Below are 13,053 nucleotides of genomic sequence, written 5' to 3' on the forward strand. Positions count from 1 at the left end.
CTTTAATAATAATCTATAATTAATGACACTTCATCTGTCAACGTCAGAAATAGTAAGCAACTTAGCAATGTTCACAGTCAAACTTCTAGAGTGCAAATGTTAAAAAATATAAAAAACGAACACAAAAATTAAATATGAGTATATTATTAATGAAATGACTTCTTAGGAAACATGTCGTATATCAATGAACCAGTCTTAAACATTATAGTGGTTGGTTTCCATCATAAAAAAGGTTGCCAGGTAGGCGTCATTGCTTCCAATCGATACTTATCGTAACTTATGCTTAGACCTTCGCTTTTATCAAGTCGACTTACTGATTTTCTAATAATAAAATTAAGTTTTTCCTTGCCCTACGAAATCGTATATTAAGATTAGTTTAGTTAAATCTATATATGTAAAAAAATATTCACTTAATTATATTTAGAAACCAAACTTTATTTAAACAAAATCTTTTCAGGTCGAGCATTGTTACCCAGAGTTAATTCCTGGTCATCCATCTGAATTACCAGCAGCTTGGCGATATCTTCCAGCTTTAGCTCTGCCAGATGGCTCGCATAACTACTTATCAGACACAATATTCTTCAGCTTACCCGGATTGACTGAACCTGCTCACACTGTTTATGGTATATCATGTTTTCGACAAATACCCATAGAGGTTTGTGTTGTAAAATTACATTTCTTTCTACTAATTACTTATGACATTTAAAAAGTCTGAAAATTTATTGTGTTATAAATTTTGCTTGCACTTTTAGTTTTAATTTTTAACTTAAAATGAATCCGCTGTCTGATTGTGAAGATGTAAAATGGATATTTTGAATATAGCATCAATCAATAATAACTTTAAAACTGTTTAGTCTATCTACATTTTCTTTCTAGAACTAATTTTATTCTTTCACATTTTAATGTCTAAGTGGCTAATACAGCTGAAAAATCTACTTTTTTTTTCACTTTTTATGTGTTAAAATAGTATCAATAATATTAAAATATTTATAGTTTGTAATATTTCAGCAAGTTGCTCAGAAAACGGAAGATATGACCAGAAGTTCTGTCCAAAAGAGCGTATGTGTTATTTGCCGAGCTCCATTGTTTGGTCGTCTGTCTGTAAAGGTGGAACTTGTGGTGAGGGCTTGGTTCCTCCAGGGTGACTTTTCCCAGACCAAGCTCTTAGAAGATGCTTTTAAACATCTCAATAGTTGTCCTGTTCAAATTGATCAGACCCTTGAAGGTATCTTTTTTTAATATAGTTATATCTATTGATAATAATTAAGTCCTTAAGGTAGTGTGATATGTAACAATTACATTCTCAGGTTTATCAGTGCAGAAGTTAGTAGAAAACTGGAGACATAAAGCCTTATTGTTGTTTAAACTGTTACTGTTACGTCAGAAGGTTCTTATTTATGGATCGCCAGCCGGTTCACTGTCAACCGCATTGTTGACTCTTGTCTCTCTTTTACCGCAATGTCTGGAGTATGGATTGACTAAATCTGCTAATGTAGTGTAAGTTTAACTAAATTTTATTGATATTTTCAGTCAAAACTTATTGTTATAGAAGAGCTTTGTGATTCTTGATCAATATAGGTGTAATAAAAATAGTTTTGTAAAATGTTTTTGGCATATATCTATTGTCTAAGTATTGTGTTTAAGCTTCAAAATATTGAATTTATCATTGGTATGATATGATGTGGTAGCCATAGTTCTTATTTATGATGACTGCTATGAGCCAAAAACCGGTACAATCTTATAAAACAAAAATTATGATGATTCATGATGTATATTGTGTGTTGGGGTATATATTTTATTAAAAAGCTATTTAATTCTTGATCAATTTAAATATTTCAGTTTGTCTAGACCACTTTCACCAATACCTACTGTGATACCAGAAGAAAAAACTACAGAAGACAGCATTGATGATGCTTTAGATGTTGTAGAGGACGCATTAAATGGGACAAATCAGCCAGATGATGAATTGTCTCCAAAAGAAACTGGAAATTTGTTTGAGGAAAAGGACAGAGTCAGCCGTCAAAGTTTTGATGAATCAATCCTATCTGATGTTGTTGATAGACAAGAACTGTCTGCTGGAAGGGAAAAATGTCACAGTATAGGAGAAAAATATAAGGTACAAAAACCACTGTCCGAAGCACAGCAAAGCCCTACAATGGCTAGAGACATGAGTGTTGATGGTCTTTACAATCTGACGGGACAATTAGATCAAACTGAATGTGGTTTTCCCTTGAGCTTGTTTGAGGATGGCTACATATGTTTACCGTACTTGTCACTGCAATATTTAGATCTGCTGTCAGACACATCTGTGAAGGGTTTTGTTGTTGGAGCTTCGAATGTTCTTTTTAAACAGAAGAGGCAGCTATTTGATGTCTTGGTCGAGCTGAACGAAATGAGGATAGAAACAGCTGACATGAGTTTAAGACGTCAGCTGGTTCTCAATACTGAAGATCTTAGGTTTGCGGATCACGTGGTCCGCCACGCCTCCTCCCAGGGCGACACGTGGATACGGGATCAATTTGCTAGTTATTTAATATACTTATTACGAACTTCATTATTACCAGGTAATAAATTAATTTGTTATATTCATTTTCATTTATCTGTGTTCTTAGTAGTAGTTTTGTATTCAATGATTGATATTAAAATTGTACTGTGTGGAATTTAAGTGAAAAGGAAAGATTTTTATTTTTAAATAATCCTTATATTATTTTACTTTCTTTCTTTATAACTTTCAGAATAAGGATTCAATAAAATACTTCGGATGTTATCATTTATTTATTTAAGAGTAATTACGTAAAACATATTTTACACTATTTTCAGAACTAAAAATTAATTTCCTTATCCGCAGAAGGGAGTCGGGAGATGGAATCTTATAATGCTCAGTTCATGACAGCCTTCAAAGCGACACCAGCCTACGACAAGTGGTTGAAAGCCACAAACAATGCCAACATAGAACCATTCATGAACCTGACTCCTATGCATCCGTTTTCTGGACAGCTATCTGTCGCTGACATGAAGTTAAAATTGGCACAGTGAGTTGGAAAACTATTACCTGCAATAGATTACTTGGGATCGTCGTGTTATTTGTCAGATACAGAAATTGTGTGAAGTTGGTCGAGAAATTGAGTCTGGTAATATTTGTGGAAATGGACGGTTTTTGTTCCAGACAACGTAGTTGTCTAAAATCTAGATGGACAATTTAATGTTTATAAAAGCACAGTACATAAAGAGAAATCTTTTAACCTCAAATAGTTTTGACTGATGTTTATCAATATATGTTAAATTTTACTCCATTCCCAGGGACTGTGAATGTGATTGTGTTGTAATCATTTCAGTACTATGTCGACTACGGAGGGCGGTCGTAAGGTGACGGCGGCCGTGGCGAGCACGGGGCGGGCTGTGGCGAGCACGTCGCGGGCCGTGGGCGGAGCGCTGTCACATGCTCGCGGCGCGCTATCGGGCTGGTGGAGCGCGCTCACAGCGCCCACGACCGCGCCCACCGACCCGGACGTGGTCGACTTGAGCGACGTGAGCGATGCTGTAGAAGCAGATGACGCGACGGGTCAACTGGAAGACGACAACCGCCGCCTCCCGGATCCTCCCGACAAGCGACTCGACCCCGCCATCGACGTCACCAACATAAGAGTCATTTAATGTGTGATACTTGAACAGTAGAAGGTTATCGTCCCCCGTCTCATGCGATCGTTTCTTGTGTGATAAATTCTCATATATTTTTTTAGATTGTTTTTTACATATTTTTTTTTCTCTATCACGTTTCAGCGTTGTACAGACTTAAGAATTTTACATCTCCGATTATCGATGTACATTTAATTTATTACGTGATCGAGTAATTTTTTTTTAACAACTACTCAGATAGTGTTTACGTCAAACCTCCTGTATTTGTTACATAGTTACAACTGTAGTAATCAATGCTTAACCTTTTTATGTACTTCATCGGATAGCTTGCTTTGTCGTTACTTCCAGATAATGCCATATATTGTCAAATATTTGTCAATACTGTTAATGTTAAAAATATATATAATTAACATTTGTCACTATGTTTCGGCGATCATCGACTGACTACAGGGATTTAATAAGTGCGAAGTCAAAGGTCAAAGGTCGTTTAAATTGGTCAGCGTCTATAAATTTACCGCTTCCAAGAACTGGTTCAAAACAAATGAAAAATGTTAATCGTCGAGTTAGAAACGTAGCTGCAATCAAATTAAATACATGTTTTGTATTATAGTTTGTGATCTCTAATATATTATACTTTTAAATTTGTTGGTAATATAATTTATAGTAAACATTAATATTTTATTTCATTTTCTCCTATAATAGATCGGAATTTATTTATCGAATAATAATAGTTTTCATTAATTTCATAAGAGGAAAGAAAAACAAATGGAAATAATTTTGAATCTACAGCGACTTATATATTATTCAAAAATCTAAATACAACATTAATAACTGCAAATAAGCGAGTAAAAATAGCAGAGTTTAAGTACGAGCCAATAAGTATCTTGAAGTACTCGGACTGCGTGATATACATACAAACAGAGTCTGCCGAAACGTAAATCATTTAACAGAAATTCCATGTACCAAGCTACGTGTGATACATATGTTTTATATCGGCGTCTATTCTCTTGAACTTCTTGACCACGCTTCCGGCGAAGGTCGTTCCAGGAGCCAGGAGTGTTGCAGCATATCTCCTGTTTTGTTCTAATCATACCGCGGAGTCGGGTTCAAGAGGCCACGGCGGCGCGCTTTCTATGGAATCTAACGCGTCCTGCCGCCATAGACCCCGCGAGCCGTCAGTCACGCCGCGCGACAATACCCGCATGTTATAGGGTTCCACAGACAGTGACAGAGACGCGTCACTCCCGCTTCGTGTCAGTCCGCGGCGAGACGAGCCGTTCACACTCCTCCCGCCCGGCAGTAACTCCAAGTCACCCGCACTGCCCCGCAACGACTCCGCCTCGGTGAGGTCCGACCGGGGCGAGAAGTCCGTACTGGCCGTCATCTCCTGCGAGCTGCGGTCCACGCAATCCACATTCAAGGACCGAGCGCCCACGGGTTCTGTCCGTGACGGTGATGGTGAGCCGGCCGGTGGGGATGCGGTCGAGGGAGCCGCCGGCGTGGACGGGGGCGAGGACACCAGCGGCGCTGACTCGTCGTCGCTCGCGGGTCCATCGACTAGAGGAGGGCTCCTGTCGCGGGACATGATCTCGTCCTTGAGACGAGTGAGGCGTTCAGCTGAGCTTACGTGACGCAGGGAATCCGCCGTCCGCGAGGCGACATTGGAAGTGGGGGCGGAGCGCGAGTCCTCCACAGAGAGGGATCTTGCAGCCAGGCGCGGCGTGGGCTCGTCGGAGAGGCGCAGCGAGGAGGGCCGGGCACGCGGCGGCCGGCGGGACCGCGGACGACACGTGAACGAAACGTGTCCGTCGTCGTCACTCTCCACACGGAAGCTGACGGCGGGCGTGCGGTCCGCGGTCGCTGGAGCCCCGGCTGTAACAACACCGTCATGAGCTCCGGTCGAGGCGGCCGCGACCCCTCTCGATTATACGATGAGGACCAAAAATAAAACTACCTTTCATTATTGTAAATTTTTATTAACATTAAAACAGGATTATAAATTCCTCGGAATGGTTTTAAAATTGGAATTATGAAAGATTTCTCACTCTACATTCTATGGGTTATAATATCCACTGATATGATTTTTCTAATAAGCTCTATCACTACAGTAAGTGAGTCAATCTACTTAGTTATTGAGCATGATATGTCAAGACGGGTAGGTACCGTCCATGTAACATAGGTATCCAGATTGTTACAACTTACGAGTTAAACTTAAAATAACATTGGGATATTTAAAAAAATTTAACACTTTCAATAAATATCACTTCCATATAAAGTCGAAAAGGCAATTACACGATACCTTCTGTTAATAATATTACATCAAAGAACAAGGTAAGAGGGATGTAAAATTTATCAAAAATGGCACTAATATTGAAATATCTTAATTTTAATTAAGGTTTTCACATTTCACAACCGGAAGGACTGGACACAGCCGAACATTACTAACTATGATAACGCAAATAAATAGGAATGACCAAAATCTACTTAACAAAACAAAATTAATTTAACGTATTTCACTAAGCTTACGGATCAAACTTAATACATTTACTTATTTAGTAGCAACATAATAAAACATACCAAGTGAACGTGCGAGATATAGGCACGGAAAAATTATGAGCAATGCTTAACATAAGAGTGTGTAATAACAAATAAACTTATATAATAAAATGAATAATTAAGTTCATGATCGGCGAATTGAGATTTGGAACTGTTAGTTCCCTGCCTATTTATATTCTGACAAAACAGACATTTTCATAGATAACATCACAAGTACTCGGCACTCACAGCAGCAAAAACTAAAGTGATTCAAAAATTCTAATATTAAGTAAGTACACGATAAATATACAGGAATTTAAAATAGGAACATCTCTACAGCGCGTATCGTATACAATAAATATCTTACGAAAAAAATTGACTTAAACTATTTGACGATATATTCGAAAGGGGGCATGTTATTACAGGAAGACATCGTCGGACAGATTGACGACCACGTGGGGTGCGCGGGGCTCGGCCTCCGAGGGGGAGGGGGAGGGGCTGCGGGAGGGAGAGGGGGAGCGGGACAAGGATGGAGCCTCACCTGTGGGCTCCGACTGCAGCAGGTCTTCCATGGCCTCCTCGTTCAGGGTCTGCAGCGCTCCACATATCATCTGTTCCTCCAGTGTTACCTGGACATGAAGATATTAATTAATAGAAAATTATATACGACCCGATAACATCGCACCAACCACGACTGGATGTTCTATAGACAGCAGACTGTTAAATAACGACTGTCGAGAGATTGATATCACTCAATGAATTTTCTACTTTTAGGGTGATTGATTAACAGCAATTGGTTGAATAAATAAATTAATTAATATATATATATTTTAATTAACAATTATATACAAAAATTATAGCCTTTGACGCAACTTTAGTTTATTCGAAAGAACATGTGAAACTACGTACATGTAATCTTTTTAAAACATGAAATCTGGGCGTCTTGTTAAGATGATTCTCTGTTATGTTATAACTCAGCCTGTATTTATATCAGACTGTCGTAGTATCTCTGTCACCACATTTATTACCTCCGTTTTTATTTCTGAATTGCATATTATATTAAATATACAATAAAATATGAAAATCGACATCTAGTCTCAGATAGAACGGAACTATTCAAAGATGTTAGCTTAGTTAAAGAATTTAAACTAAGATACTTATACATTTATTATTTATATATAATAAAAATTAAAATAAACTTACAATGAAAATTTCAATGAGCTCCTTTTGTAAAGTTTAAATCAATGTTTATAAGATATATGATTATAGTTCCGAAATATTTTAGTGCATTTAATTAATTCAATAATTAACGTTAATTAAAAAAAAATTAAAAGTATCGCTTAAATCGAAAAATATTTAGATGACAACATTTGTTCGAGTGTAATCTAGCAAACGCATTTGAAACAAATATCTTCAATCTATGGAGATGAATGTTTTATTTTCTTTAGTTCGCATGACATTGTAAGGTTAAGTCTGTGACGTCACTTGAACCAAGATGGCGTACTGGATATTGTAAGGAGTTTCTTTTAAACATTAATTTTTCCCTAAAAAGATATACTAAATAGTTAACACTACAATTCCAAATATTGGTTTATGTACCTAAATGCACTCAATAAAACAAAATCAGTGTAGTGTCTAGTGTTAATCTAAATATCCCATTACCATGAAACTTTCGTCGTTCACAATATTCTACACTAATTTTACGTTATACTATATCGTGCTATGGTTTTATTAATTTCCTGGCAAGCGAAAATGGTTCTTAATGTACAGTGCATAAGATATATGATGGTATAATTTTGGATACTAGTGTATCTAAAACTAATTCTATCGTTACTGTACCAAACTAACACGTATAACCCATCTGTACCTGATATTCCGCGTAAGGCTGCAATAGTAAATGGGTACGTTAATAATATATTTACAGGCCTATTATGATGTAACTCATTATATGCATGTAACTAACCTGTTTCTCGACGTTGGTGGGGCGACTTCTTTGGTGCTCGAGGGACGGTCGTTGTTTCACGTCTATTTCCGCATCAACGGGTTTCTCTTGTATGACTGAAATTAAAATAACGTCAGATAATCTTAGAATATAATTAATATAACGTAAATCGTGCTTTATAAAGATATATTGTTTAAGCAGTCGACTAACCGGTGACGGCCGGCGTGTTAGTCGGCATACTGGCTTCGAGATCTCGCAGATTCAATATGAGCATTTTGAAAAGCTCCCAATCACCGAACGGTAAGTCTAGTAACTGAAACAAAAACAGACATATATTATGATACAGCATTCCTTAGAACAACTCCATACTTTAACTAATCTCATAGTAAGAACTTGTAGATTTTATAAAAAGATATCCAAAGCTTAGTACTTCGCACATTACGTAAGGAGAATAATATTATATGTATGAATATTTAGTTAAAGCTCGGAACCTAAAAGAATGAGGTTCCAACTTATCGGTTAATATATCTGCCTTCCTTTGTATAGATAATAAATAACATTAATAGTGTAACTTAATCTGCAGTTAATTATCTATTAAAAAAAAAATCCATTTATTTAAATTTAATGTATTAGTACTGGCCATTGGGTGTATGAGACGCAAATATTCTCTGGAATTTTATATCATTTCTCAGACTAAGAGACGGAACCTCTAAGCATTCAATGGATTCACCGTGCGGGTGCCGGGTCCATCGCGTTGCAGGGAGAGGAGCTTCAACAGTGCATGGGACTTGCGACCCAGGTGGGACCACCATCTAACGATTACCTCCACTGTCCAAGCTCCTCTCTCTACCTAACCAAATTTGAAACGAACCTACTAGGAGTGCCTTCGACGCACGTTTCAAGAATGAACTGATGCTAATTCTTGACAGGCCTTTGGATTTGGCTGTTATACCTCTCGCTCCCACTTCTACCGCTACAAATTTACAACGAACCTATTCTTAGTGAGTTCGTTAGTGAGCTCGTAATACTTGTTGACCTTGATGGCATGGTCTTTGGGGACTTTGGTCTCCCAAGGAACCGTGAGCTCTATTATGACAACGCGCTTTAATATTTTACTTTCAACTTCAGTGTGTAAATTTGTCCTCAACTAGTAGTGGTCTCCAGGAAGTAAACTGACCGGTTTGAGGTCATCCAGCCGGCACACGGTCAGCACCAGCCCGCACACCCTGTGCTTCATGAGCGCTGCGGCGGCTGTGTTGCCCCCTCCCCCTCCTCCCACCACCCCACCCAGCGCCACGCGACATAACCCGCACACACGCTCCGTACTCATCGTGGATAGCCGTAGTGTTGACACGTCACCCTGACGGTTTAAAATTATTAATTATAATTTTTAATTAATGTTTTGTTTGTTTTTACAATTTGAATTAGTGAGCATTCCTTGCATATAAGGAAAAGAGAGCTCGCAAATTAAAACTTCATACTCATCGCATTTTGATATTTGCCCGCGTTTTTAAATATCAATGTTTAATGTTATCGAACTATTATTTCAGAAAATCGTCTAATGAACAATATTTCCCACGTCGTATCTGTACATTTTTAAATTGACAAAAAATATTAATTACGAATATAGAATTTCAAAATCACGTACTAATCCCGGGAAAGCAGTTTTGAGTAGCACGACGGGGTTGACCGCCATCGGTTGTGACTGTGATGCTTCCTGGACGTAGGTCTGCGGCGGCGGCACGGAGTGGTGCCAGCTCGACCACTGCTGTGTACCGGACACGACAGACTGTGCCACGATTTTCTGCTAATCACACAAAAGTATAATTATTATATATATTTATATGGAAGATCAGATTAAGTAAATCCTTTGCAAAAAAATCTTAGAAACACGACTTCTACACATAATCCACATAATGATCGAAATATACCCAACTTCTAAAGTGTAATGTATGTACGTAAAATTTATTTATATGTCGGGATGTTTCATAGTATTGATTTTCTTGGTGAGTTTGTTGTACGCCCTACCTGTTTCTTGTGGAAGGGTTTAGCCTGCTGTGATCTGTTGCTCGCGTACATGGAGGCGGCCCCGCTAGCTCCGAGGTCTTCCTCGACACCGGCCTGCGCGTGCTCCTCTGAAACATTAATGCGGTTCATGGAAGATAATCTACTCTAAACCGACAAAAAAAAAATTCTATTAATGATTTTTTTTTTATATACACAAAACATATTAAAACATCGCATTAGATTAAAAAGGAAAATTAATAAATGACAAAAACCTTTAATGACTTTCTTGATGTAGGGATCTAAGTTGATAGTAAACGGCAGAAATATCTTGAGATCAGCGGCGGTGAGTGTGGACCGGTGGAAGCTCAGGAATACTTCCAGTTTACGCTCGTCGCGATCCAACTCGATCAGTGTGCTGGCCTCACGGAGACCGCCCATCGAAGGCTTAACTCTGTCATTAAAACAAAGGGCTATATGTCTCGACACGTCTGAACAAAAATGTAGTCGCTGGATGGTATGGACCATGGACCGTCTGTTATCAAAAACATCTTTAGACCTCACAAAATACAGTATTTTGTGAATATTTTAGTCTCGTTATTTTGACGTTTGATTTCCAAAGTGGTTCAAATATTAAATGCATATTTTTTTAACGAGTTTTAGGTAATAGATACACATCTGGAACCCGTTAAACTTTTAAAATAGCCTATGAGAATTTTTTTGGGGTTTTTGATTTAGATCATACTTGTCATAGATGTGTTTGAGTGAAGTGGAGTCCTCGATGTGTTCTTCGTATGTTTCATGGTGATAGATGATCCAGGAGGTTCGGAAAGGCCATTGTTCCGTGAGGTTTACCCACGACGCGAGCTGGTACCAGTTGAACTCTATTTGGAAAGCTTTCAGGAGACGACCTGGGGATTATGAAAAATTTATAGCTGTTTAAAACATGAGCAATCAACTATAGATTAGTTTTTCAATGTAAATCGGAAAAAGGCAAGAAAAGTAAAATTAAAATAAAGAAAGTACGACCTTAACATGACTTAAACCTTGATTGTTCACAAGGTTTAAAGTTAAATATATTATGTATCTTTACATTATTAACCTTTTTAAAGAACAATATCTTTATGACGAATTACGAGTACCAACTAACAAAAAATGTAGGCATCTAAGTAAATAGTTATCGAATAAAATCTTTACATAACTTTGCTATATAATCTTTTAGTACGTGATTAATATACCGACAGGTTTTTGAATGACTTTTTTGCAATTAACATCAAATTCCCTACATAGTCTTTGTATCCACCTAGGTACTTACTTTGACGAAATTTACTCAATTAATTTTGATCCTTAATTTCAGTATAAATTTTGTTACCTATCGATTTATATGACATAGAAAATATGTACAGTAATTTAACTTTATGTATGTTACGAAAACTACATACTCACACATCTCATCTGCCCGTGATCACGGTTGCTGCAAAGTAACCGATACGTCGGGAGTATGTAGTTTTTAAAATAATAAAATACGCGAAAACTATTAGTTTCATTTAAATCAATGATAAAAAACAATCAGCACAGAATTGTCGTTAGGATATTGATATATTAAACTAAACATATACAAAGAAGCAATCAAGTATATACCAGTGACGTAGAGCACGTTCATGAGCCGCCTCATACTCCTGGGGTTGACGTCACTGAAGTAATCGTCAGTGAGGAGCACCCGGCCGAGATCCGCGGCACCCGCGGGGGCCGGCGCGGGGCGGTGCAGACCCGACGCCACCGAGGACGCCACGGACTCTGACGGACGGAGGCGACCACGACCACCCTCACCCCTCACCTCCCCGCGACCCTTGATCCGCTCTTGACTGGACATCAACTCTGACGTAGACGACAACCGACGGGCTGATACCTACACGACATAGTGAAGTTCAAACATTATTTAATTATTTATGAATGAGGTAATTATTTGATTTTATAGTAGGAAGAATTTCTTACAGTTTCTAACTATGTGGCATTTTAGAGAAACTGAAATTTTGTTTTTTGTAAAATTTCTTAGAATATCTATTCACCGTTTATTTTGTCACAAATAAATTTTAATCTATTCAAATATTTTTTACATTACAGACCAATTCATTCAGTGAACTGAAGTAATGACACTGAATTCTTCTGAATTTTAAACCAGTTTTGAACCAAGAAGTTATATTATTTACTTTTGAAAAATCCAATCAATAAGATAACGGTTTGTATAAGCTTTGAAGTACCTAGTGTCAATCAAAAGTTACAATCACAGTTAAAATAAAAGCGATCTTGTAATCTTACGGATCTCTGTAGCGATGTACTGAAGTCGTCGACGGCTAGCGCCTGCATCCGTCTAGCGGCAGTCTGCTGAGCGACCTTCACCCTCCTCAGCGCTGAGTTTTGCAGGTAGAAAGGCAGTTGTACCATGTTACGAAGGTAGTCCCAACCTCCGATGTTACTCTCAGAGAACGCTCGTCGACTGTTTATTTCTACCGCCTAACAGATACAGCAACGTCACAGATATATACAAACTAGAACTCACATTACATAGAAACGAAAAATATAATGCAAATCATATAAAAATCGGTCACGTCTCCGAGGTACAGGAGGCAGTGTCATGCAACACCAATACTTTATTCAAAGGACCAAAAAAAAAGGGAATCATGCAAGCACACATGAACAATATTATCCACAACATATACTGTTGGACAACTAACGGGGAGCAACCCGACATCGAACATATGAACTGACCTCCATCCAAGCAACCTGCGCATTTCAAATGTTATCAATCTATTGGTACTACCTAATGTTCTGTTATATTAATAAATATTATTTGATTTATATTCAACTCGCGATAAAGTTTTCAAATGACGGACAAACGCTAATCTATGTATGGCTATTTATAATCTGTATATTGA

The 13,053-nt window shown here is 37.8% G+C and overlaps 2 protein-coding genes across 13 annotated transcripts in view; one reads left to right on the forward strand and one right to left on the reverse strand.

The window, feature by feature from the left end:
- The first annotated feature begins 48 nt into the window (after positions 1-48).
- Positions 49-4,310, forward strand: LOC116767526 (late secretory pathway protein AVL9 homolog). Of its 2 annotated transcripts, none has more exons than XM_061527327.1 (7): positions 49-240; positions 458-655; positions 994-1,225; positions 1,308-1,497; positions 1,840-2,564; positions 2,849-3,032; positions 3,336-4,310. In XM_061527327.1, the coding sequence occupies exons 1-7, from the start codon at positions 172-174 to the stop codon at positions 3,652-3,654; spliced, it is 1,917 nt and encodes a 638-aa protein (XP_061383311.1). In that variant the 5' UTR covers positions 49-171; the 3' UTR covers positions 3,655-4,310. The 2 variants fall into 2 exon arrangements, with proteins under 2 accessions (XP_061383311.1, XP_032513779.1); XM_032657888.2 differs by having other exon boundaries at positions 1,009-1,225.
- A 98-nt stretch (positions 4,311-4,408) lies between these two features.
- Positions 4,409-13,053, reverse strand: part of LOC116767524 (kinase D-interacting substrate of 220 kDa B) — a 39,374-nt gene continuing 30,729 nt past the window's right edge. For 10 of the 11 annotated variants that reach the window (XM_061527319.1, XM_061527326.1, XM_032657882.2 and 7 more), the window contains 12 exons: positions 12,437-12,631; positions 11,759-12,026; positions 10,863-11,028; positions 10,393-10,571; positions 10,142-10,248; positions 9,762-9,920; positions 9,291-9,473; positions 8,324-8,426; positions 8,135-8,229; positions 8,039-8,056; positions 6,713-6,800; positions 4,409-5,508 (listed from right to left, as the gene is read on the reverse strand). In XM_061527319.1, the coding sequence (XP_061383303.1) occupies positions 4,724-5,508; positions 6,713-6,800; positions 8,039-8,056; positions 8,135-8,229; positions 8,324-8,426; positions 9,291-9,473; positions 9,762-9,920; positions 10,142-10,248; positions 10,393-10,571; positions 10,863-11,028; positions 11,759-12,026; positions 12,437-12,631 (2,346 nt within the window). In that variant the 3' untranslated portion in view covers positions 4,409-4,723. The remainder of the gene's footprint in view (positions 5,509-6,712; positions 6,801-8,038; positions 8,057-8,134; positions 8,230-8,323; positions 8,427-9,290; positions 9,474-9,761; positions 9,921-10,141; positions 10,249-10,392; positions 10,572-10,862; positions 11,029-11,758; positions 12,027-12,436; positions 12,632-13,053) is intronic. The other variant, XM_032657887.2, reaches the window with a different exon arrangement.

This window comes from Danaus plexippus (genome assembly GCF_018135715.1).
Source record: "Danaus plexippus chromosome 9 unlocalized genomic scaffold, MEX_DaPlex mxdp_24, whole genome shotgun sequence".
NCBI classification, from domain to species: Eukaryota; Metazoa; Arthropoda; class Insecta; order Lepidoptera; family Nymphalidae; genus Danaus; species Danaus plexippus.

What these genes read in the sequence shown, in the direction of transcription:
- LOC116767526 (XM_061527327.1), top strand. Translation starts at nt 172, where the DNA reads ATGTCGTATATCAATGAACCAGTCTTAAACATTATAGTGGTTGGTTTC. An exon ending in ATCATAAAAAAGGTTGCCAG is followed by an intron (nt 241 to 457) that starts GTAGGCGTCATT and finishes AAATCTTTTCAG; the next exon opens with GTCGAGCATTGTTACCCAGA. An exon ending in ATGAAGTTAAAATTGGCACA is followed by an intron (nt 3,033 to 3,335) that starts GTGAGTTGGAAA and finishes TAATCATTTCAG; the next exon opens with TACTATGTCGACTACGGAGG.